General features: G+C 24.1%; 1 protein-coding gene across 1 annotated transcript; it reads right to left on the bottom strand.

Moving 5' to 3' along the window:
- Positions 1-165: 165 nt before the first annotated feature.
- Positions 166-23,996, bottom strand: LOC129610806 (retinol dehydrogenase 12-like). The gene is made up of 4 exons (XM_055523533.1): positions 23,067-23,996; positions 1,607-1,870; positions 1,064-1,471; positions 166-846 (listed from the first exon to the last, which is right to left on the bottom strand). The coding sequence occupies exons 1-4, from the start codon at positions 23,288-23,290 to the stop codon at positions 453-455; spliced, it is 1,290 nt and encodes a 429-aa protein (XP_055379508.1). The 5' UTR covers positions 23,291-23,996; the 3' UTR covers positions 166-452.
- Positions 23,997-27,422: the final 3,426 nt, after the last annotated feature.

Here is a 27,422-nt window from a genome sequence, read left to right as displayed (position 1 = left end):
TAACAAAAGAATTGGAATATGCTCACGATATGAAGATTTGTTAATTTCTAGTATTTTCTTAAATCCTTCATTGAAGTTTTTTAGCAATTGTAAGATTATTAAATCTGGGATGAAGAAAAAATAGTCAAATAAATAAACATTTTTCTAATTATAATTTACAAAAGATTATTTTCTTATTAGAGTAATTAAAAAATACATTTTCTTATCTATACAAATGAAAATTCCCAAAAGGAACAAAATGATATTTAATATTTCATGTACGTATGTATGTTTCTACATATTATATTTAAATAAAGTAACATAGTTCTTTTATATAAAGTTATGTATAAATTATAAATTTATAAAAAATTGATATTATTTTTAAATACATATAATTACTATAAGTACGTACATATATATATATATATATATATATACATATGTAGATTTACGGGTATCTAATTTTACTAAACTTATTTTTCATTTGTTACTTCAATGACTATCGCATCACCATTCTTATTTTTGTCTACTTCAATATTTTCATTTTCTTCAGTATTTTCTTTAATTTCTTTAATTTCATCGGCAGTTTCTAATGTCATTGTTGTTTCTTTTTTATTATTAACTTCTTCAATATTCATTTTGTTATTATTTTTCTGCACTGATTCAATTAATTCTTCACTTTTATTCCACAACCATTCCATCATTTCTTTATCTTTAGCTTTTGGCAAAACTGGAGCTCTTATACAGTCAAGATAGAAATAACCAGAAGTTTTCTCCAATGAAGGATCTAGTGCCAAACGTAATTGAGTTTGGGCTCCAGCTCTTGGTGATTTTAAAAAATATGATGCAATTGGATTTAGAAATGCTCTAAAAATAAATAAATGAAAATTAATAATAATTTTAAACATCTGGAAATTAATTTCAAATTGAATCAGGTACAATATATGTATATTTTTGTGAAAATTCATTGCAAATTATTGCAATTAAATAGATCCCCGAATATATTTGTATTATAATGATCACAAATTCTTAAAAATTTTACAGCATTTAATTATTTATATAAAATATATTTTACTACCCGTACTTTGTTTTATTTTTGATTAAATGTCTTCCAAGTTCAGTTTTTACTACACCAGGATGACAGCAGTTTACTGTAACACCAGTTCCCTCTAATTTACTAGCTAAATGTTTCGAAAAAAGAATATTAGCTAATTTACTTTGACAGTATGCTTCGATTTTTGCATATGATTTTTCACTCATTAAATCATCTTTTTTAATACGACCCCATAAATATATTCCACTGGCTACAACGACAATACGACTTGGTGCTGATGCTTTGATTGTATCCAAAAGTAAATTTGTTAAAAGAAAATGTGCTAAATGATTCGTTCCAATTTGCATTTCAAAACCATCTTTTGTAAGCATATGCGGACATGCCATAACACCAGCATTATTAATTAAAATATCTAAACGATTTTCTTCTTTATGAAATCTGCAATAATAATATTACAAAAATATTATTTGAATGGAAATAAATTAAATATGTATGTTTGTTATATATGTACATAAATTGTTCTGATTTTTATTATTGTATATACATAGATAGCTCATTTTTCTTTTTTCTTACGTGTCAGCGAATTTCCTAACTGAATCCAATGATGAAAGATCTAATGTACGATTAAAAATCTTTTCATTTTTAGTTTTTTCGATAATTTCTAAACGAGCAGCTTCACATCGAATTGGATCCCTGCATGCCATATAAATTTTTGCTCCCCTTTTAGCTAATTCTAAAACAGTTTCTTTACCTATTCCAGTATTACATCCTGTAACAATTACAACTTTATCATCAATACGATTATTTTTCCAGTATGATGGTCCTTGAATGATTTTTCTGTAAATTAAAATTGAGAATAATTGTATTTATAATGAAATAATTTATTATTTATATATATATGTGTGCATATCTGTGCATAATAGTTTATAGTATTATGATTTTAGTAATTATTTAGCATAATTATTTTGCATAAGTGAATGTAATTATGTACATATACTCGTATGGCTTATGTATATAGTAAAATGTATAAGCCTAATAGATATTTAATATCCTTTTTTAATTTTTGTTTACATATTGCATATACAGATGAATCAATATAAGGTTGTATATTTTACAAGTCTATATATATAATTAAAATTCTTGGCCATGAAAGTTTGAAAATTTTACTTTTAGGGAAGAAGATTTTATTTCTAACTGAAGATTTTACTTGTAGGGAATCGACATAACATATTGGCTATTATTGTTTTCACTGCAATATTTGAAAAGGGATTAGTTTTAAAGTATGTTTTTTCAGACTAGTATTTAGTCATATAATTTCATATGGGCTCAGTTCTTCTATATTTCCTTTCAGTATATAATATTTCGTTTTTGGTAACTGTTATGTTTAATTTTAATTGTAAATATATGTACATGCATATTATAATGTATATAACAATAATGTACCTTCTTAGGGTTAAACTGTAAAGCTTTCGTTTCACACAAAATGAACTGTTGAGTTTAATCAATGGAAATATTTGAAAATGTCAGACTCTATTCGATACATTATGATTTTATAACTGAATTTAAATGCTGGCTTGATATAGTTTCAATTTTAACCCTGATTCTACATATTCTTTTGCTGTGTGTGGTTAATAATTAATCAAAATTTATACAATTCTGCATTATTTTTGGGTATGTTTTTAAAAATTTTTAAAAATATTTAAACATTTTCAATGAAAAATAAAAACAAAAAAAATCCACCTTATTTTTTTTTTAAATATTTTAAGAGTTTCAAACTCATATATGTATGTACAGGTATACATAAAATAGAAAAATGAGAAAAGGAAATTGAAATTATGAAATTGAATTTCCGTTCTGATTTTTCATTACCAAAATAAAAAACTTTAATATTTTTTTTTTTTAAATAAAATGTACCCACATTATACATGGGCGTATATACACGATATATTTAATAACTAATTTTCTGATTGTAATTATTTCTACATGTATAAACACCGCCTATTAACTTTTACCAACAATAATATATGAAGTCATCATTTTGTATAATTATATTGCTTTTATTTTAGTTACCTTTTGTTTTTTGAAAACAGTATTCCATTACCACTCTTTTTCTTATTCATAATTTTACAATTTCAAATCTATATTAAAAATACTAGTTATATATTCATGCTATGTATATAAATATCACAGTATACGAGTATTAAATGCAGGTGGCTTTTGCCACAATATACATATATCTTCTATACACATATTGCATATGGGTTTAGAGTTCATTGAATTAAAATTTCACTTTTGCCAATAATGGTAGTATATATTGTGTATGTATGTAATATTATATATTATATAGGTGAGACCATAAATAAAATCATTTTATGCTATTCAATAACAATAAATTTTCATCTTATATGTAGGTATTTGTTATTTTAGTTATTCTTTTTCTTTTACATGTAAGTTTTACAGTATAGAAGGGAGATATATAATTAAAAAATTTCGTTTATGATACTATTCAATTTATTTATGTTTTATTAGTTGAAAAACACAATAATACATGTAAAATGATACCTAAGACAGGCTTGTCACCTGTCGAGTTAATTGATTGACTTATGAAAACTTAAATTTGAATTTAAAACGTTAAGTGGAAGAGGGCCCTAATATTCCAAAGTGGAAATTTATCTTATAAGTCATTGAGAAATTAGGACACACATTTAAATATTCAAAATTTTGTGCTTCAAAATTTATATTAAACATTATATTTTATAAATGCATTTGTAAATTATTGCATGAGGCAAATATGCAATATGTTTGACAATGTTATAAGTGTACAAAGCTATTATATCATTTACTCCTTTAATATTTGTAAAATATTTTCCATTTTGTTTTTATTTTAGGAAATTTTTAATATAAAATGAGGATAGAGTTGAATATTTTTCAATCTACTTATAGAAAAATATTTAGAAATTTTTTTTGAGTAATTTTTATTACTGCTATTTAGATTATGTAAAGAGAGGGAGGCAGTCTACTCTTATACACATTTTCGATTTTTGAATGAAAGGAAAACTATATTTACAAAAAAATTTTCACATTTCCGGAATTGAGTGGTGTTTTTACATATTTTCAAATATCGTTCAAATTTTCGATTTTCGTCAAAATTTTAAATTTCTCCTTGTTAGAACCAAAAGTGTTTATAGTCAAATTATAATAAATTATGTTATAAAAATAACATATCGCTATTTTGCTGCAACAGTGACGTTACTCAAAGAATTCGATTACTAAGTTAATCATACAAAAATATAAGAACTTAAAACATTTTTGTTTTGTTCAAAAATACAATTTTTCTAATTACCCAAAAACATTAAAATTTGTTATTTCTTGTTTTCAAACGTGCAAAATTTTGAGTTATGACAATGTTGCAGTAAACAAGCATATTTTTTTGTATGTGCATACATTATACAAATATTTTTTGCGAGTACATATGTACTTATGTATGAGTAAGTGCCTATTTGAATAAATTTTTTATTATTTAAAAAAATGCGTTAAATGTGCAATTGAGCGCATATATTTAAAAAAATTAATATTTAAATTAATCAAAGTACACAATTTATTGAAGATTTTTAACTGAAAACTGATGTTATCGCAGAATATACTATATTAAAACTTTTTATACTTATAGCATTTATGAAATAAGTAACGTAGTCACGTAATTTACTCTTTTGTACCTATAAAAATTTAATTTTTTCTTATAAATTTAGAATCGATTTGCGGATCAACAGTGTTAATTAATGATTTAAATTATTGCCACTTTTATGACCAGCAACCAAGTAAATTTTAAATTTTAATTAACGTTTGTACTTAATTATTGTTTGTAACAAGTGGCATTTTATAAATACATAAATATATTTATACGTTACATATATGTAGATATCATTTGAACTGTTAAATTTATTGAACTATACACAGATATTAAAGTAACCAACCGCTCTTGAACTTTTTGTTTTCATTCTTGTTTTTTGTTTGTTTTTAGTTTCAAATTGCAGATTAAACTTTAATTGAATAAACTTTAATTTAGAGTTTTTAAAATTTTTATTATTCTATGGTTTTACATTTATTATATATGTACAAACATAAAAACACACATGAGCTTTTTTTGATTTTTTAAGAATGTTCTTTAAGAAATGAAAATTTATGTCAAGAATAGAGTTTACAAACCACATTAACATGTATATGAATAAATATGTATATATATTTAATATAATATAAAATAGAAGGTTATTTAAAAAGAAAAACTGGTAATTTATATGAAAAATATCTTAAGAGTTGAAATACCAAAAAAAATATTAAATTGGAATTTATTTATATATAAGAATATTTAAGAATATCTGAATAAATATTTTATAAATATTTTTATTTTTAGATTGGTTAAAGATTGGTGTATACACTAGTAGACCTTGTACTTTAGTAACTAAAAATATTTGTAATATTAGATGTTAATTATAAGATTTTAATTTCAAATTCAATTTTATATAGATAATTGTATTTAATTTAAATAATTAAGTTTATTTTCTTAAATAAAATAATTAATAGGTATATGTGTACATATATAATATGCGTTTAATATTAAACAAAAGTTCAATTAGCAATAATTTAATTGCTGCTCGTATAACACTTAAAAATTGAAGTCAGTTTTAGTTCAGAGTTCAAAAATATTTTTATATTTAAGGTTTTATATTACTTATTTTATTTGACACAAAAAAATTTAATTTTAAATTTATGGAATAATTAAAATATTTTTTTTTTCTAGTAAATATTTTAGGCATTTTTATTGTTATTATTTAAAAAAATTTAAGTTTTACGTTCTAATAATTTTATTATGTTTATATTTTACTTAAAAGTATATAAAGTCCCTGGAATTATTATTTGGTCAAACGCTTAGTTTTGGTAGGACTGCAAAAGAACTATCCATAGTTTTCGACATTATTACTGAAACATTAAGTAATTTATAAATTTTTTGATTTATAATTGAAAAAAAATCTTTAAATTAATCGCGAAATAAAAAGATTCATAATGTTGACAAAGGGCCATGCCGCTTTTTTTGGGCAAGAAATTTCTGAAAAAGAGTAAATTAAGTAAATTAACAAAACAGTATGCTTGCACGCAAGAAATTTCTAAAATAAAATGAATAAACTTTTATCGATTTTTTCGGGTTTAACTCGGATTTTGTTTTCTTTCTCGTTACAGAAAAACGAATGTTCTACGGATATAATCCTTATATAAATTTTTTAAAGTGGCTCACTAATAAATTCTTAAGAATATTTCTAAATAATTATTTTTTTATTTAATTTTAGGTTATTTTTGGAAAAAAAAAATTTTAAAATATTTAACAAAACAATATTGAATTCAATGTTACAAAAAAAGTTTCTCACTTAAATCTTTTTATTTTTATACATGAACGAACATATGTTCGAAGGGTATTATTAATTTGTCACTTTATTTGTAACGCCTAGAAATAACGGTATGAGATATAGACGCAAATACATTTTTTTGATAAGCATCGAGTTGTGAGGCGATTTGTCCATATTTATTTACGTGTTCGTCCGCCACAGCGATAACTCAAAATTTATTTGGCTAAGTTTTGGCTGATTTATTATATGACAAACGCTAAAGGCCTAATTGAATTGGATCTCGTATAGAGGTACTATTCGAGTAGTTGTCATACAATTTCAAAAAATATTTAGTCATATGGTGTAAAAACTATTGAAATAACATTGGTAAACTTTTGAACACATACGATTATGGTTATATTTTCATAATTTTCCTAAAAGCCTTTTGACATTGTATAAGTTTATATGATGGCAAATTGTCATATATGTTGCAATAATCATGTAACATTTTAAATCATTTATTCGTACCCGTGTCACAGATATGATGCGGTCAACTCTATTCTTGTGTTCAAATAGTAATTGTGTTCCATATGTTAAAAATATTTTTAGAATATTTTTAATATATACAATAAAGGTTTTGAAAAATTATTGAAATAATTTCATGGTAATTATTTTGTGCTAATTAAATTATCATTAAAATGTGAACTTGTCACAATAAATATTATAGGATTTGAAATAAATTTAAAGTGGAATCATGTGAAAAATTTTAATTTTTTTTTTTGTAATTGAATGATGTGATGTGTATTGAAAATGTTAATGTTATTTAAGTAGTTTTTGTTTAGTGTTATAAAAGTGATTGAACGTTCTTTATATACTTCCCTTTACATTTGTGTTAACTGATCCATGTTGTTTTTTATGAAATATTTCGTGAAAATTTTTTAATTAATTTTGTATAATTTAAGAATAATTATTTTTACAAAAATTTCAATATATTTAAATAAAATGTAAATATTTTTGATTTATTAATTTAATTTTTTATGCTTTATAACACTATAAAATAATTACCAATATTTTTTAATATTTAAATATTCGATTATGTAAATTTTCCTGTATTTTAGTTTCTTGAAATGAATATTAATAAGAATATAATAAAATAGTAACAAAATGATATCATGTAGTGTAAAATTATTGCAAAGTTTTATTTTACAATTTTATTTTACAATCTATTATAGAAAATTTCTAGTTTTACCCGAATAAGCTGGAAAAGTGCCAATATTATTGTTCATTAAAATTTTTAGTAATATTATGATTTATAGAATTATTAATTTAAATTCTAAAACCATGATTTTTACATCAATCATATAACCACAGTTTTTTATGCAGAATTGAATATATTTTTTTAAAAATGATTTCTTATTCTTAGAAATTTTTTAAATGCTATTAAAATTCAACATAAATCCGAAATATTATTGTTCAAACTTCTTTCTAATATATAACGTTACAAACTGATGCTGTTATACTAAAGAAATGTAATATGATAGAAAAATATTGAAAATTAATTTAACAATTATGGTAATTTTTGTGTTAAGCAAGTAAATATTAGTATTGTGTTGAAACAAATGAAGCATAGGTAAACTATAATCACAATGAAAATAAAAAATTGTGGAGTCTTCTATTTTAAAAAAGTAGGCAACATTTTTGTGTGAAAAAAATATTGAACTAAATAATATTTCCTATCTTACACACATAACGTATGTACATGTCGTTGACAACAAAGAGCGCCATTCTAAGGTAAAAAAAAAAAAATTACTTTTATTGAATTGATTTTACTTCTTTCTGTTTATCTGGTACATATGAATATGTATAAGTTTTCCTTATACTTTTCTCAGGAAATTAATATTAAATCACATTGTATATAATTATATTCGTATATATATATGTTTATACAATTGCGTTGATGGCAGCGGTTTAAAATCTTTTTGCAAAAGATGATGAAAAAAGAAAGCATGCATATTAATTAATTTTTAATAATGTAATAAAATTATATACAGTCATCTCCGGATAAATGTGTCACCTGATTTTTTTAAATTTTAAAGCAATTAAACGGGAAACGCATTTATAAAATTGACGCATTAAAACATTTTTAATTAAAAAGAAAATCAAAAATATGACCTTTTTATTTTATCAATCAATCAGAGAGATCTTTAACTTTATCAATCAACAACAATTTAACAAATTAATTTTTTATGGATCAATCAGGAAATTTTTCCCGGGACGCATTTAAACGAAAAGTCTTGATTGTAATACGGAATAAAAATTTGGTTTACTTTTCACATCAGTAAAGCGGGAAACGCATTTAAATATATACTACATATGCATATAGTGAATGACTGTATATAGAAAGAAATTCGGTCAAGTTTGTGTTAAACTTTGAAATTTGGTTCGCATTAGCTTTTAATTTAGGCGTGTTATGTTTAAAATCCAATTATAATTTGCGATATAAGAAAAGAAGTATATAGATTGTTTATTGTTAGTTAAATTCGAATTATAATATTATAATCAAAATGAAAATCTTTATTTTTTCCAAAAACCAATATTCGCATCTAATATTATAAGCAGCATATTACATAATGTTTTTTTATCATTAACATAAAATGATTCATAATATATTTGACTTTGCAAAGTAATTTATCGAACTGAATTTTTTGCCTATATTAATTTGCATTTTAACATAATTAATTATGCAATATTATTGTATATGGACGACCTGAATTTTTAATAATATTCGTAAAAAAATCACATAATTTAAAATTTTATAAAATTATAAACAAATTTTTTTTTCCTAAAAAATATTTATTAATTTAAATTTCAAAGCTTTTGAATCGGTAATGATTTATTCGATACTCGTAATAATTTAAAATATTATAGGTTATAAAAAGTGGTTTAAGTTATAATACTTGCTATTCCTATTGAACAGCCTAATTTTTAAGACGTATTTTGAGAAAAGGACTGCTAATGGTTATAATTAATAAATATCAGAAAACTGTTGCTTAGAGCTGTTAAGCTGTATTGCCAAGAGGCGCAATAAACATTACATATTTGCAAATAAGCAACTATCAGTTAACAAGAAACAAGCGTCATCATTTACAGGAGAGGTAGTTGAAAAACGTCAATAGAATAGGTTAAATAGTAGAAGGGTATAGAAGACAATTCAAATAAAATGACGAGCACAAAAAAAAAGAGGTTAAGACTATACTAACATACCGACCACTAGACACTGAAAAAGTAAGAACAATTACTTGAAAAAGCAAAAAGAGATAAAAAATAAATAAAAGACAGTAAAAGTCTTTGCATTATTACAACGCAACATTCCAGTGAACAGCTCGTTTCTTCAATTATCAGCAGAATGATAGCGAATGGTACATTAAACAACTCAATAGAGCTAAGATTCCTTACATTATCCCTAATAGAAACTTCTAATAGAAAATTATTTAAAAAAATATCTTTTTTGCTAGCGTTTCAATTTAAAGAATTGTTGTGAAAAGGTTAAGAATAATATTACAAAATTTTCACCAGGTTTTAATTAGGACTAAGTGTTTAAGGTAACGTTATATACTACATACATACTATACATTTTTTTGTTTTATTGTACATAAACAAAATAATTTTATATTCTGTAATACTTTTGATCTAAATGATTATGTAAGGCATATATGTTTTGTTAAATTTACCTAAAAACTTCAAAAAAATTTGCTTATTATAGTTTCACCCTGTCCGTCAGTCGGTTCACCCCTGAGTCTGTTTGCGAAACTTTGAGATAGACATTTGACATATAAATATACCTTTACTATAGAAACTTATTTTCGTAGAAGAAAATTTTTACCTATCTTTCTTTCTCTAAAAGTTATAGCCTAAAGTTATAACCCCAAAGTCCTAGGAAATATTTTCTAAATGCTTCTTCTACCACGGCATAGCATAGTTGTGCATGGAAATGGCGAATTGGCTGCTAATTCTAAAATTCATTTTTTTCATGTTTTTAATATTATTTTTCTTCTAGACGATAAGTTGGGCGAGTCTGAAATTCAAGCAGGCAAATTTTTTAATGCCTTTTTCAATTTTTTTATGCTTCATCCCAAATGTATGCAATCTTTAAAATATTTTTGTATATGAATGAAAGTAGTTTCAATAATGTCTGAGATGTTTTTAAAAGCAGTATTTTGACTTTGTTGAAGCGAAAAGTGCTACTTTAGACCCCATTGATTTAACCAACCTTTATTTTTTAAATTACAAATATATGAATATTTTAATTCAGTTTTACTTTCTTATAAAATCGCAATAAAAGAAAAAAATACTGGCGTATTTATTTTTAAGAAATTTTAAATAAATTTTTATTTTTATAACAGGTGAAAATCGAAAAAGTAAATTATCTTATCCAATTTAACTAAAACTTTCTGCAAATATGCAAATATTTTGAAAACGTGATAAAATTTTCTTTTTTATTTCTGATTTACGCGCAGGTACAGTACACTTATATAAAAATTATAAAAAGAAAATTTTCTGACAAGTCATCTTAAAAACCTATAATGGCATGAATGACGACATTGATTGATTGCAATTTTATAAATGAGAAGAAAACAAAAAAAAAATCAAATTATTTTCGTATTTCGCGTTTTATAATTAGCAAAAAGAAATCAAAAAGTTAAAGAAAAAACAAAAATTTACAAAAAAAAAAAAAGAGAAAAAGCCGTTAAGTGAAGTGAAGGTGGCTTAGGTAATCGGCATTAATATTTTTTTTATTATACCCTGCACTTCGTGAAGGGTATATTAACTTTGGTATGGGTATATTAACTTTGGTATAACTGTCTGTCCGTCCGTGCGTCCGATCGCACGATAACTCAAAAACGAATAATGCAATCGACACCAAACTTTCACAAGTTTTTTCTTTTGTGCTAAGGACGAGCCCTATTGTTATTGGACTAATTCGGACAACGGGTTCGGGTAGCTGCCATACAACTCAAAGAGTTTATTTTAAATATTTCAAAAACTAATAAAGCTATAAATATAAAATTTTGTATGCATGTGTCCAATTATATTCTACACATGCTCTAAAAATTATAATGGGATAGCTGCACCGGTTCGGGTGGCTGCCATACAACTCCAACAGAAAATTTTTTATATTCGGAAAAATAGTAAAGTCAGATACATGAAACTTGAGAGTTGTGTGTCGAGTTATAGGCCAGATATATTTCTGAAGTTTTGGTGGAATTGCTTTACAGGTTCGGGTACTTACCATACAACTCCAAAAGCTTATTTTAAATATTTGGAAAAATAATAAAGTCAGATTCGTGAAACTTGGCAGTTGTGTGTCGAGTTGTAGGTCAGACATATCCGTGAAATTTCTATAGAATGGTTTCACAGGTTTGAGTAATTGCTATACAATAACGCAAGGTGCAGGGTATAATTCAATCGGTTTATACCGACTGAAACGTTTTTACTTGTTTAACTTATTATTTTGGTTCGCTATGACAGTATAAAAGAAAACAAAACTTCATTTTGTGGCAGACAAACCTTTTGTGTTTGGAGATTTTTTTTTTGTTTCATGTATAACCATTTTAAGACTATGTAAGTATAACGGTAGGTGTCAAAATTATACGTAAAATGTGTAAAATTGGTAAATATTTGATTAAAAGTTTTTCTAAATAAAATTTTTTATTAATTTTATTGATGCGCATAGAAATGAAAAAAATGTTTGGTGAAATTTTTATATAAAAAATCATACGCCTGTTCCTTTTAAGCACTTTCCCATCAAAATTGAAAAAAAATTGCTATTATTGACATTCTTACCGTTTTTACGTAAGAGATAAAATTGCAGTTTTCTGAAACCTATAGCAAGTAAAATTCTTCAAAGTTTCACGAAAAAACAATGAATCATGTAAATCCAATTATACCAGAAATTATATGCATCGAAAATTTGATTTAAAATTTGGATCTGACTGCAGATATCTCACAATTCTCATATGTTCTCATATTTATGCAATGCCAACATTAAATCTTAACACAATGAAGAGAATCTTTATATGGAGAGAACTGGCAGGAAGCATAACATACTTACTGTGAAAAGAATTTTAAAAATTTATACAATTATTATGCGTAGTTAAAAAATTTTCTAACAAATATTTAAAAGTTATTTCAAGAATTTATAATTGTTTTAATATAGTAGATAATATAGTGCATTTGTACTATGCAATTTTCAAATGTACATATAAACTTATTGTTGGTTTAACGAAGGTAAGTTTTACTAATTCGCGTCACATTTTATATAGTTTTTAAAATTTCCATTTTTTCCATTATATTTGTTTTTATTAATAAAAGTACTTGAATGAATATAGTACACATTTTGAACACATATATAAATTATAATTGTTCTAATTTAATTATAATTAAAATGTTAGACGTAACGTTGTATGATAAACTTATAATAAAACTTAATTTCAATAAAATAAATTAAAATTTACAAAGTTGTATTATAAAATTAAATTCAAAACATGTAGCTGTGAAATAAAATCGATTGCAAATTCGTTTTGAATTGGAAAAATCGAAAAATTCTTTACAAAATGAAATTTTTAGAATTGTTTTTTTTTTTTTTATAACCTTAGAAGAATTGTTAAATGTAAGAATGCATATTATAATTGACAATAGAAAGCAATAATATTTGTAAGGCAGTCTCGAATCAGTGACCTAGTGAATATGAACTTGAAACATAAAAGTACCATTATAACAATATCAAATATTTTAATACTCTCACTGAAAGTTAAAAAAGAGAAAAAAAATATAAATACTTTTAGATTTAAAAGATAAAATGCAAATGTATAACACTATATTCTTATACAAATTCATAAAAAATAAATAAATATTCAAATAAAAACGTAAAATTACCTTTAAAATATAAAATATTTGGTTAACTTTATAGAAAAATATTAATATAGTCCTTCTCCAACTGCTCTTACATTAAATCCCAACAGCGGTTCACTAAGATTTTAATATGAAATTATTTAGCGCTTTTCGAAAATATTTTTAATTGAATTATTATTTTTATTATAATTGTTATACAAAGTCATAGACAAAGTTTAGAGCTCACGTGCAAAATAATGACTTCCACATTCAATTACAAATTAGGTGTTCTAAATACATATAACAAAAACTTCATATTGTGCATACTTGGAAACTATTTAACAAACGCACTTTACCATACCAAATAAAATTTACATGCAAACTAAATTAGGAATAAATATAATGTTAGCCATTTGGAATAAATATGAAATAGAGATTTTGTTAGTTTTAATTTTTTATTAATATTTAAATTTTACTTATCATTGATTAATTATAATTTATGGAATTTATTATTATATAATACTATACAATTTTCGACTGGAAACCAGTAACAATTAATTCTAATGATTTTTGTTTTGTTCACTTTAATATTAAAATGATGTCAAGTCTGAAAATTTGGTTTATTATAAAATTAATATCATTAAGTATACTTGAAATTTCTACGATATTAAAATATTAATAAAAAAAAATTACTTATAATTATTATTATTTTTTACTACTTATTTATGTAATTAACTGTTATACTAAAAATTAAACTTTCATAAAAGTTATGTGCATGCTATGAATTTTGTTTTCTTTTTTTTTTAAATGAATTTCTACTTAAATATAGAAATGTTTATAGATTCATGTCACCAAACGACCATTTTGATAATGATACCATCTATATTTAAAATAATACCACCATAACCTGTAAGCATTAAAAGAAATAAATATAAAATATCATTATGAAATTTATATACTTATATAGAATTAGTTGGACTATGAATAATAATAAAAAAAAATCTGATGTGGTCAGCACATAACCGACCGATTGTTAAGTGAAAGTGTTACAGAATATTATAAAAATGCCTGTTAAATACTTCTTTCCAATTTTTAGGGCATTAGTAAGGTTATAGTAAACATACCTAGAAAAGCGCAAATTTGGCTCTTGGTAGAGTTTCGCTTTGTGCTACTCGAATTTCCTGTAAAGCTAGGCAGTTAGTTTTGATAATAACCAAAACTCAAATATCAAATTTCAAGAAATTCCGTTAGTTTGTTCTGTAGATATGGTAAAATATGTAAAATCGGCCCTCAATTCAGTTTCCAAAAATTTATATTATGTTCATTGTTTTAATACGAAGAATTTTAATATTAAATTTCAATGAAATAGGTTGATTATTTCTCTTCATATGCGCAAAAATGTATATTTGGCCTGTAGTAATCGTCTAGTTGCTGATACCTTATGTCTGCCAAAAGTTTTCGCGTTCGGCCGAGCGATGTTAGTAAATGAAATTTCAATTAAATTTTTTGAATATTTTCTTCATAATGTTAAAAAGTGCAGTTTCCGAGGCCTGATAAACTTATATATGAAATTTCATCAAAATCGGCTGAGCCAAACTTATGGTAGACGCGTACACACACAGACCGACAGGTTGCTAAAAATAGTTGATTTACACTTTCCTATACCATGGAGAATTGCATTCCCACCGAAAACTCGATATGCAAAATTTGTTGCAATCACATAACCTACCTATTATACACAATGAGGTCGGTAACAATATAAAGTTAAAATTTACATATAATGACTGCCTTTATATAACCTGCGTTATATATTTTCATGTTTATAGTTTATACCATTCCTAACAATTGCCTGTCTTTTAAGAGCAAAAGCCCAAGCAATATGGGACAGGAGTGTGATATGTAAAATTCCATTCATAATGCAACAATGTAAAATGCCCATAATCCATGTGAATCGTAATTGTTTTTGTTGGACCTTTATAAAATTAATTGAAAAATGTGGTCTAAAATACATTGAAGAAACTATATAATTTGCCTGTTTTTATAGTAAAAAGTAATTGTGTTTAATCAAATAAATATTTTGGTTAATATTATGATATTAAATTTTATTTTAAATCTATAACAAAAGTTCTGCAGTTTAACACTGTTCAGGTTGTTAAAAACTGTACATTTTATTTGTAGTATCTAAGATCTTTATTTGTAGTAAGACTTAATTCTTACCTTAAATGTATGAAAGACTATAATTTTATACTTCCTTTATTTAGTTTCCTTATGGAATAACAAGAAGGAAATCTATGTAATTTAGATAAGAAACATTCTAATGTCACAAAACATCAAAAGGGTTTTTTCGAATGTGAAATGTTTTGCTAGAACCCTTCTTTTGGAGTGAAATACTCGCCATAAAGTAGCTTTTTAAAAAAAACTGCATTTATAATATTTGAACATAATTTTAGAATGCTGTTCTGCGAAATCCTAGCTCTTGAGGAGATTTGGGTTAAAAATAATAAAATTTTCTTAAAAAATCTTTACCAAATTATTTTTAAGTCAGAAAACGCGTTTCCAATTTTTTAATTTTGTATGTAATTAAATTTTAATATTTCACTGAGTTTTATTGTTTTTATTTTCTTCGAAATCATATTGAAACCCATCACGGGTTAACGAATATAACAACAAGAACCTTAAAAACAAGATTAAAGTTATTAATATAAATCTTTTATTTTAATTACGAAAGAAATTAAAAACACAATTTATAATTAAAGTCATAAAAGATTAGAGAAATTTTTATTTTATTATTTCAATGTCACTAAAATGTAGACAGAAACCTGTAAATTTTAATAATCTTCAAAATGATTTTCTATATAAATTGATAAATTATTATTTTTATTAAATTATGTTATACAAAGTATAAGTATTATGATTCGTTCAATGAACTTATTGAATTCGAACAAGGAGGTTAAAGTTTTTTAAATATTATGTGTGTACGTGCACGTGTGTCATAAATTTAAAATTTAATTTCAAAGGTTAATCAAGATAAGTTGTAAAAAGTATATAAAAATTTCTATATACAATTTATTGTAATTACATCCAGCAATTAGTACCAGTACATATGTACGTTAATTGGGAACTGGAACATTATTTTTTTAAAATCTATTGTTTTTAATCGGGCATAGCATTAATTTGTTTTCGTTCCGTAATTAATTTCCAAATTCAGAAGCTTGGAATCGGTCAGTGAATAAGAACTAATTAGTAATTAATTACAATAGCATTAAACTTATAAAAAATTATTATACACTTTTAATAATTGTAAATATTTTTTATTCTTCTTTACTCGTTCATACCTAGCCAAATTAAATTGACAAAAATATTAAAAGAATACCTTTGCAATTGCTCTAATATTTGAGCTATAAATGGCAGTTTGTTTTGACCAAAATTTTATTTTTCCTAACCATGCTGTAGTTTAATGTTTGTTTGTAAGTATGTAGAATAAAGTGAATGTTTGTGACAAAAAAAAGTTGGGTCAAACCAATGGTTTGTATTGTAGCACTTTTCCCTTCAACAAGTGAAAATTCTGCTTTTAAATACAGTCTATGTATAGCTATCACACTATTAAAATTATTTTCATTCATATACAAAACTATTTCTAGGATTGCATATATTTAGGATGACGCATATATGCAGTCTTTGAAATAAAGCAAAAATTAATATAAAAAGGGGTTAACATAATGCTCGATTCTAAGGGTTAATTGTGTGAGTTAAGAAAAATAATTATATTTTTTAATTTCATGGAATTTACCGTTAGCTTTTTGCGTTTATAAAAATTTGGAAAAGCTTGCGTTTTCGAAAATATAAGGTGTCAAAAATTCAAATTTTACGAATTTCAAAAGGTGATAACTTGAGAGGGGGTGGAGATGGAAAAAAATTTTCTTCTAACAAAATGAACTATTTATTAATATCTAAAAGCTCCTAAAATTTCAAGCTTCTACAGTCTGGGGTCTAGAAGAAAAACGACATCAAAAATTTGGAAAAAAAGGACTTTAAATAACGGTAAATTTGAACGGCCATTTTGTTTTTCTTAAGTTGAGCTATAGTTCCCCGCGCAAGGGGAAGCAAGCCACTGCCTTTCTGCGTTTACAAAATTTCAAAAATGCTTATGGTTTCACTGCAACAAATATTTAAAAAAGGCCATTTTTAGGGTTTTGGGGGGGTATAACTTCTAGAGGGGCGGAGATAGGTAAAAATTTTGTTCTACGGAAATAAGTTTCTAGTGAAGATATATGTACGTATTAAATTTCAGCTTTCTATCTTCAAAGGTGTAGAAGTTTTGTAAACAAAAAAAGTGTCCACGGACGGACGGACGGACGGACGGACGGACGGACAGAGTGAAACTAATAAGCACTTTTTTCAAAAATTTTTTTGGAAAAGTACTAATTACAAAATACTAAAATGTGTAAAATAATTATAGTTATACGTGTGACTTTTTTCAGTTCATTGCATTGTACAATGGAACTAAATAACTTTTTAGTATGCATTCATGTACATACTAAAATAATTATTTTATATAAATATAATTTAATAACAAAAGTAAAGTCAATATTATTTCAAACATCAGAATTTAAGTTTTCGAAAATAAAATAGTTAACTTTTATTTACATAATATTATTTACATAATATTTACATACAATATTATATTCATTGTATATACGAGTATATTTTGTATACATACAAGGAAGAAGAGATAAAGTCCAACAGGGTTGTGAAGATCATATAAAAATAATTATATAATCACGTTGTCTAGGGTTTTCTGTCAGAACATGATATCTACATTTTTGCCATATCGAGAAAAAGACCATCGAAATTTTTTTACGTTTGTTTTACTAAATCGTTGACCAATGAAAATTTAGTGAAGATAGTTTAAAAAGTTAGCCTTTTTATATTTTTTATATTGCCATTAAGTATTACATAATATTACAATTTTAACATACTTATCTATTTCAGATATACACTTTTTCTTATTGCAATTAGTATCAATTAGAAGTGAATAAGTTGACAATTATCTCGTTTTAAATCTGCGTTTTACTTATGTATATGAAAATAACCAACATGAACATTTAAATATGGAATGCAAAGATTTTTCTTGCTTTAGAAAGCACTCAAAATTTTAAGTATAATACTGTATATATACTGTATGCACTATAATTTTAAGTATAATTCATAACTTTTTTTTTTAAAAATGTAGATATCATGTTCTGATAGAAAACCCTAGATATATGTCCGCAAAATGAGAAGATAATTATAAACATGATTTTATAAACACCTCGTATAACCGAAACATGTTTTGAAACAAAATACAAACTTTGATAATAAAACAAGATAAAACTAGTATAAATCTTTAGAAAAGTTTTAGTTTAACGAAATAAAAATAGATTTTAAATAAATATTTCATAGGTACGCTTTTTTGAATTAGAATAGAAATCAATGCTAAATAGAAAATAGAAAATGGAAAAGGAATAAAGATTGGTTGTGAAATATGAGAATTAAATCAATGCTATGATAGCCTGAAAGTTATATCGCGTTTTGAATTCTATATTTTGGTGTAACTCAAAAAATTGCCCTAAACATTTTCAGTCACATAGTCATCTGATTTATGTCACATAGTACATCTGATGAAATATACAAAGGTACATTAATTCATGTCATCGATGTGGCACTTCCACACTTCCATGTCATTTTAAGAGTTAAGTGATTTTGAAAAAAATATTACTAATGCTATATTTGAGGAGAAAGAAATTTAAATCATTTGGCGGGTTGGCCCATCCCTGCCAAATAAATAAGATGGAAAATTATGTAAGAAGTTAGTAAAAATGTTTCGAAGAAATTTATGATGAAAAATTCATTTTTTGACTGGTACAATTCTGTAAGTAAGAAATTTCTTTGATTTTATTGACTCGAAACTATAAATATTCTTTAGTAATGTACTAAACTTTAAGCTTTTAGTGCATTTGTGAAAGATAAGATTGTAGAAAATATTTGGATTATCTTATTTATATACGTATACAGTGCCTATTGGGGAATGTATAGTATGTGCATACACAGGTGTACAAACTTTAAATCAGGTAGTCTAAAGAATTTGGTATGAAATAACAATAAATTTAAATTCAAAGTTGGTTCAAATGTAATTATTCTGTAAAAAATATTTAGTTTCAAGATTGATTTCTAAAGAAATATGAACGATTAGTAATAAGGCAAGCTTGTGAAAGCTGAATGGCGGCTACACGGAGAACGAAGAGAAAAGAACTTTTCTCCTCCTAGAGACCAATTTTTAAACAATTCGTCCGTTTTTCATGCCCGTGGGTTCGGATTACAGAACACTTAAAGTATAGAATATAGAATATGGATGAGATTTCACCAGTACTTCTGAAACGGGGACTGGAATAAAAAACGGGGGCTGGAATAAAAATGGGGGCTTAATTAAGTGGTTTTAGTTAATATAAATAGTTAGTAAATTATTTATTTAATTTGAATAAAATTGGTGTTCAGTCACGCGTTTACTTTTAGAACTCAATTCTCTTTGAAATGCACATGTATTTAACAAAAGTAATAAACCAAGAAATTTCATATTACAGGTTTAATAAATACTTTAAAAATTTATACTATTTTTTTAAAAAGGTCATTTTATTCATTTATTTTATTTTAATAATTTTATCCTTTTATTTACATTTTCTTATAAATTTCAATAACCGTGACACAATCTCGTATATATTTTGCATAAATGTGTAGAATTTTGATTTCTGTTCGCGTTTTCAAATTTTACTTTCAAATCAAAGTTTTTTTAAAAAAAAATTAGCATAAAATATTGGATTATTCATTTAAATTTCTAAGAATTATTTTCTCAACCATTTCATATAATTCTTTATAGTTTTTAATACAGAATGATTCTTTGTTTTCTTATTTTTTAATGTAGGTTTTCACGGGGTGAAGTTCGAAGAACTATGTGAGTAGTATAGTAAGAATACCTTCTTACTGTCTTATACTGTAGAATAACCAATTTTAATAAATTTATTTTCAAAAATGGTTAAATAAAATAAAAAATTCTATTTCAAAGCAAATAAATAATTTTTGTGTGAATTAACAGAAATGAGAATTTTATGAAAATTCTTTTGAACTCAAGTTCACTTAAAGTCACATTAAGAATTTCTTTTAGATTATTTTTTAATAGGAATCTGAAGACAAAAAAAAAGAATTACTTTAATTGCGAAGTGAAATTATTTTACAGTTTCTGAAAATTTCATGAGTTTTGATTTAATACAGGTGTAGTATGAAAGAAATTATCCAAACCGGTCATTGAATTTTTATTAAAAACTAAAGGTTTTCTTTCTTAAATTTAAACCTCTTAAACAATTTTAATAATACAAAACTATAATCGTTTAATAAATTTCACTGAATTTATGAAATTTAGATTTGAGTTTGGAAATAGAGTTTGGATTTAAAAATTTTATTATTTTTAAGAAAATGAGTTTATACGAAATTTTTTCCAAAATAAATTTCTGATCTCAAATTTGAATAACGCAAACTAAAATAAAATATTTACATATAAGGTAATTTGTTTATTAAAATTGTCATCAATAGTGAAATAATTATAAGATTCGAGTGTGGGTTTAAATTAGTAATATTCTTAATTTTTAAAAGTCTTTGATTTTTTATAAGTAAATAACCATTTATGTAGAAATTAGTTCTGAAAAGAATGGTCATTTTTAAGAAAATTTAAATTTCATTGTGAAAAAGCAAAAATTTAAACAAATTCAAAATATAAGAAGATTTAAATAATATTTTTCGATTGAATTTTCTAATTTTAAATTTTCTAAATCTAAATATAAATTAATGGCGATTTTCGTATATGATTTCGTATATAAGTAAATATGCCGGCGTAATATAGTGCTTAAAATTTTTTACAAGATTAAATTCGTATTAAACCTTACGTTTTTTATTACTATTGAATTTTAAATCCTCTTCATTTCCTCATATATTCAACATTGCATACAATTTCGAATATTTTACATATTTACACAATTTCTATTCTTTATATTAAAGCGAGTTCACCAGAATTTCAAATATATACGTATATTCAGATATAAGTTACATATTAACATAAATGTATTATAAATGTTCTTAAGAATTAAATTTTCATGTAAGTAATATAAAACCATAAACATTGTAATTCTTTATTGTCCAGACATAAGCTGAAATTTCCGCTTCCGAAATTTGATAATAATTTAAAATTTTTTATATATATATGCATTTTAGACCATATATTTAAATAAGGCTACTAACATTCATTCTTAGTGTAAAATGTGTTTTAGGAAATGGTAAAAATCATGCTGTTGAATAGCATGTAAAGGCTAAGGTTTTGTATATTCCACTTGTATTATATAAGCCTTCATAGTTTAATTAGCAAGAATATAGAAAATAGATTTATATATGCAAAGTATAACTAGACATAACATAAATCTCCAATTTCCAATTTGCAATATTGTAAAGTATTCTTTTTTATATTGTAAAATACACATTTTTAAACATACAGGAAGAAATTTAAGAGTACCAATCATATACTGTTTTACTTTTATAAATTTGCTTTTTCAAAGTAAAATTCTTTATTTTAATGAGTTTTAACAATAATTACGTATTATGCACTTTCCATTTGAATTTTTCATAAGTAATTTTTTTAAATTCAAAATTTCATTCAATTATTTTTGCAAATTATTTTTTAATAAAACAGTTCTATGCGAATATTTTATTTAATGGAGTTTTTTGTAGTAAGTATTTGAAATCAATTCTTCGATAAAAAATGCAAAAATCTCTAGTAGGAAGTAATCTTTTCTTTTATTTTTAAAATAAATTCGTAATTTAATTAGACTCCCTAATTGAAACACTATTAAATGCTTATAATTTTTAGTATTAATTAATACCTTTAAGGGGGTAATCCATCAAATCTATATTGACATATAATGTAATGGCCGACACGTATACATTTACTTAATACATAACGTACACGTATTTATATATGTACATATTACTATGTATTTATTATTCTACATGACTTCGTTTAAATAAAAAATTAATGCTTAAAAAAAGTAATAAAGAATCCTTAGAGTTTATCACTTGTTGTTCGTATTTTAATACCGTATGTACACATATTGATTTTCCTTTTACTTTAAGTATATTTAAATAGTTAATTCAACAGGTAAGTCTCTCTTTAGTTAAGTCTAACATTCTCTTTTTATACATAATTTTCATAATTTATAAATTTATATAATTAATAAAATTTTGAAAATATTCTTGAATTTAAAGAGAATTTTTTTTTTTAAAAATAACAATAACACCGCAGTCGATTGTTCGTTTTAAAAGTGACCATAAGGTTCACTTTACAAATATTCAAAATGAAATATTTTACTGCTTGGGTTTAAATTATAACTAAAAATTGGTTTAACTGATTGTGTGCTTTTCAAGTATATTAACTTTTTGTCAAATTACGTAAAATTCAGTTCACACTATAAAAACTATTTATTTTATTTAAAGCGGCTTTGTCAATATAAGAGTCTTGGAATTGCAACCTGATTTAATTCACATTCATAACAAACCATTCAAGCAGTGTTTGATAGGGTTGAATTTTCATTAAATAAATTTAATAAATTTTTGGAAAATATTGTATGTATTTAATTTTAAAGACCTAATTTATTTTAATTTTAAAAGTACAAAAAATATTTACAAACCTTATTATAAATACAATAATAACGAATCCAACAATTATTCCAATTACAATTAAAATCCATTCAGCTGGTGCACTTAATACGGCTTTATCGTTATTATCATTTTCATTTAAACTACCATTTATACCATTATTATTATTATCTTCTCCACCCATTGTAATTATCGGTGATGTATCAGTTGTTTCATTACTAAAATTTACAATGAATTGTTCTATACCGTCACTCATTTTCACTTTTTCTTTTATTTTTTTTTTATATCTGTTTTCTTTTCGCTTTAAATTTCTAAACCAACAAATATTTTATTAAATTACACTGATTTCTACTATATTATTTTATTAAATTGTTATTTTTACCATTTATGAAATTATCGACATATAAGCTAAGTGAAATTTTTTTTTAATTTAAAAGAAAAATAAAGTTTTGATTTACTCAATTACTTCTTGATTTATAGTTGGAAATGTAAGGTGCCTTTAAATCGATAGATATAATAAGAAAAACCAAAAAAACAAAAAAAATTAAAACAAACACTAAAAAAAAAATTGAAATATGGAAACTAACAATTCCCCATATATTCAGTTAATATTAAAGTAATAACAAGAAAAAAAGGAAAAACTATGAAAATTCAACGTGTATCATTTATTGCCTATATGTATGTATGTATACACTCATATACGGATTTCAATGTGTGTATATGTGCTTGGTATAAAGCGTAAAATTATAGATTTCTTTTTAAACCACAAAATTTTGTAAAGTTAACAAAATAAAAACGTAATAACAGAAAATCGTACAATGTACAAATATTTTCTTTTTTATTACAAAAGAACAAAAAAATTAAATCAAAAACCAAAAAAAAACAAAAAAATTATGTCTGCCTTTAAGCCACGGTTGAAATAATAATAATCAACCGTCAAGTTCAATGTGTACTTTAATACTGACTGACTTCTTAACAGAAATTTACTATACAACTAACACTAAGCTGCTTTAACTAACAAACGAATTATGAGTAATGAAATTATTGCAAATAAAATAATAACACAAAAGAAAAAAGAAAAACAAAAGTAGAAAAATGCTATGTATATAAAAAACATAAAAACAAACAAAAACAACAAATATAAGAAAAAAAAAATGTTATGTTGTTTGAGATCGCATCACGGTTCTCATCCGTATACCTACATAACTATAAATAATACAAAAAAAAATTATGTTAACATTATGCATGCATACTTCGTACCAGGGCTGTCGTTTTAAAATTTCAAAGAGTTACCAAACGGAGTTTCCAAGCTGTATTCATGTAATTTATTGCGGGCTTTCTTGTAATTTATTACCCAAGAGTGATTAATCTATATATTTAACATTTATGTTTATCTAAATGTTACACATCATAAGTATGTCTATCTGAAATTAATATATATGTATTTAATTTTTCATTCAGCATTTTGACGTAGAAATTTTGTCTACTGAATGAAATACTTTAAAACGTCTTTTAAAAATCCAAAAGTTTTTGTTTGTATAAGAAAGACACAGACGGATATTGATACAGGCGAGCAAATTTTAAGTTTGGTTTTTTGTGTTAAGTTTTTTATTTTTCGATCTTGGGTTGCCTCTAAATAAATACACAAAAAAGTAAACTTCACGTAATTTATGAATTTAACAATATGCTTGAATTTAATATTTATTATTAGACTGGAGCTTTTCGTATCCATAATTTACAAATTGTCGCATTTATAAACAAATGACTGCCCTGTTCTCTACATACATAATTTAAAAACATACATGTATTATACTGTTATTGTTATACATGTATATTGTTATACCGTAAAAACTCATCTTGAAATCTTGAATCTTTCTATTTTTCAACGTTATCATCGTATATATAGCTAAAACACGTTTGGTAATTATTCAATAAATATATAGGTGTACATATTTATTATAAGTAATATAGGTGATACTTTATAATATTCATGTGAATATTTGTATGAAAGTATACATATATGGAACACTAATAGTTTACATGTATTATGTGGAATAGTGTTGTCAATTAATTATAAAAAAAATGAGAACTCTATTCCATATTTTGTGAATATCAAAACAAAAACTACAAAATTTATAATAAACTTGTTAAATTAAATTTTTATTTGAAAAACTGCTTACATTATTATAATGGGGGGATATTAGAATAATCGATTTTTAGGAAAATGGTTAGAAAAATTACATATTTAGAGCATAGCTCTATATTTTGTTAATTAGAAATGAATAAATTTTTTTATAAATTTTAAGATTTCTTTATTTTCTTTTCACATTTTACCTCATGTGAAGTTTAAACGAGATTTAAAATCAATAATTTCTGCTTAATTACTGAATCGTTTATGAAAAACTGTTAACTCCGAAATTCAAAATGACACCACTACAATAATTTATTTTGTAAAAAAGAACATTAAACTTAAATAAATTTAACTTAATTTGTTAAAAGCTATAAAATTTTTAGATTTTTAAAAATTTTTAAAGGCAAGACATTCAACTTAACAATGACCATTTAATCTCAATGCATAAATATTTTTAAACAAGTTAAAAATTATTAAAAAATTTCTTATTATAAAATGAAATAAATTTTGTACTATAAAATTTTGGATCAAACACACAACAAAATAATAAAATTGATCCACAATTATTGAAGCAAGGTGATAACACTAACATATAGGAGTGTACAGTGAGAATGATGATGACGTAGCATGTATAAAAAAAATCTTTTTGTATTTTAATTTGGAGAAGGGGGATCATTTCATTTTACGATGCTCCCTGTAAAGTGCATTTCATACACACATGAGAATTTAAATAACATGGTTTACAAGTTTGAAAACAATTAAAGAAAAAATGTTATTTAAAAACTTGATTTTTTTTTTAGTTTTCTTGATTAAATTATGATTTTCTTTTGATTTTTATAAAATAAAGAAAAAAAGAAATTTAGTTTAGGTATAAGGTAATGAAAATGCGGCATAATATAAATTGAATTTTAAATTGTTATATGCACTCGATATACAAGGCGGTTTGGAAAATCATTTTGAAAAAGGAATTTGTATTATTAGAATTCCATGTTATTATTAAATATTTTCATTATTTATAGGAAGATTGAATATTTTTAAGAAAACGGTCTTAATATTTACAATATCTGTCTTATATCCGAAAGGCTCATGGGCTAGTAACTAGTATCGATTCCTCGCATAACAAAAAAATTTATTTCAATTTTTAAAACATTTCTATGATTAAAAATAGGTCATTATATTTTGAGCTAATTGAGTGTAAAGTCAGAAATTTCTGAATAATATAGCTACTTTATTTTCAAGATTTTATATCAAAAACGCCGGATGATATGCAATGCTTTTGAAATATACTTAACAGTAGTTTTACATAATAACAGCCTAATTGTTTTACCCACTTTTTATTCACTTTAAAATCCGAATTCTCTGTTTTTCTAATAAATATTTGATTTTTTCAATAAGATTACTCAATTTTTCAACTAGATTTTCGCATTTTTTTTTCTCAAATTGTCGACTGAACGTCTGACTTTTAAAAGAAACGAGATACGCAATATCGAATAATTCTTCTCATTCAAAAATTACATTATTATAATTTATAATAGCTACTCACTTTCTTCTCATTCAAAAATTACATTATTATAATTTATAATAGCTACTCACTTTCTTCTCACTCAAATAGCGAGTAAAATAGCGAGATAGACGATCAGGATCTAAATGCTAAGCCATCATTTTTAGATAAGAAAATTTAGTTACATTATGCACTATGTCAAAAATGCCTGATCGTATGCAATATTTTTAAAATATATTGTTAGAAAATTCGTACAGGATAGAACAACAATATAGACTTTCTGCTTACTAATTATTACTGTAGGAGATAATTAACACTTAAATTATTTAAAGAGCATTTGAAAACAATTGGCAATATTTTATAAAATATGCAATACGTTCAATTGCATATCCAATTATCCTTTGGTAAAATCCCAACATTATAAACACAAATTTGTATTGAAATTTTAAGAGCATGATTTTAAATTACTCTGTAACTTTAAAATTACAAACATTAATTTACAAGTTATTAAAACACATGGTTGTCTGACAAGTTTTTTTTTATTTACTACACTCATCTTAGCCTTTTATTATGTATGTAAATATGCATGTTACAAGAATACATACACATAAATAAATATGTAATGTGGCATAGTAAGTGGTATAATAAAAATTATTTGTAATGTGGTAACTGTGTACAGTGAAAATGCAACAAAAAACATTTATGAAATCAGAAATAAGAAAAGAAAAAAAAAGAATTTAAAATATACTATAAATA

The sequence above is a fragment of the Condylostylus longicornis genome, unplaced genomic scaffold (assembly GCF_029603195.1).
Source record: "Condylostylus longicornis isolate FDR11 unplaced genomic scaffold, ASM2960319v2 ptg000048l, whole genome shotgun sequence".
NCBI lineage: Eukaryota > Metazoa > Arthropoda > Insecta > Diptera > Dolichopodidae > Condylostylus > Condylostylus longicornis.
This window is presented reverse-complemented; position numbering and strand designations above follow the sequence as displayed.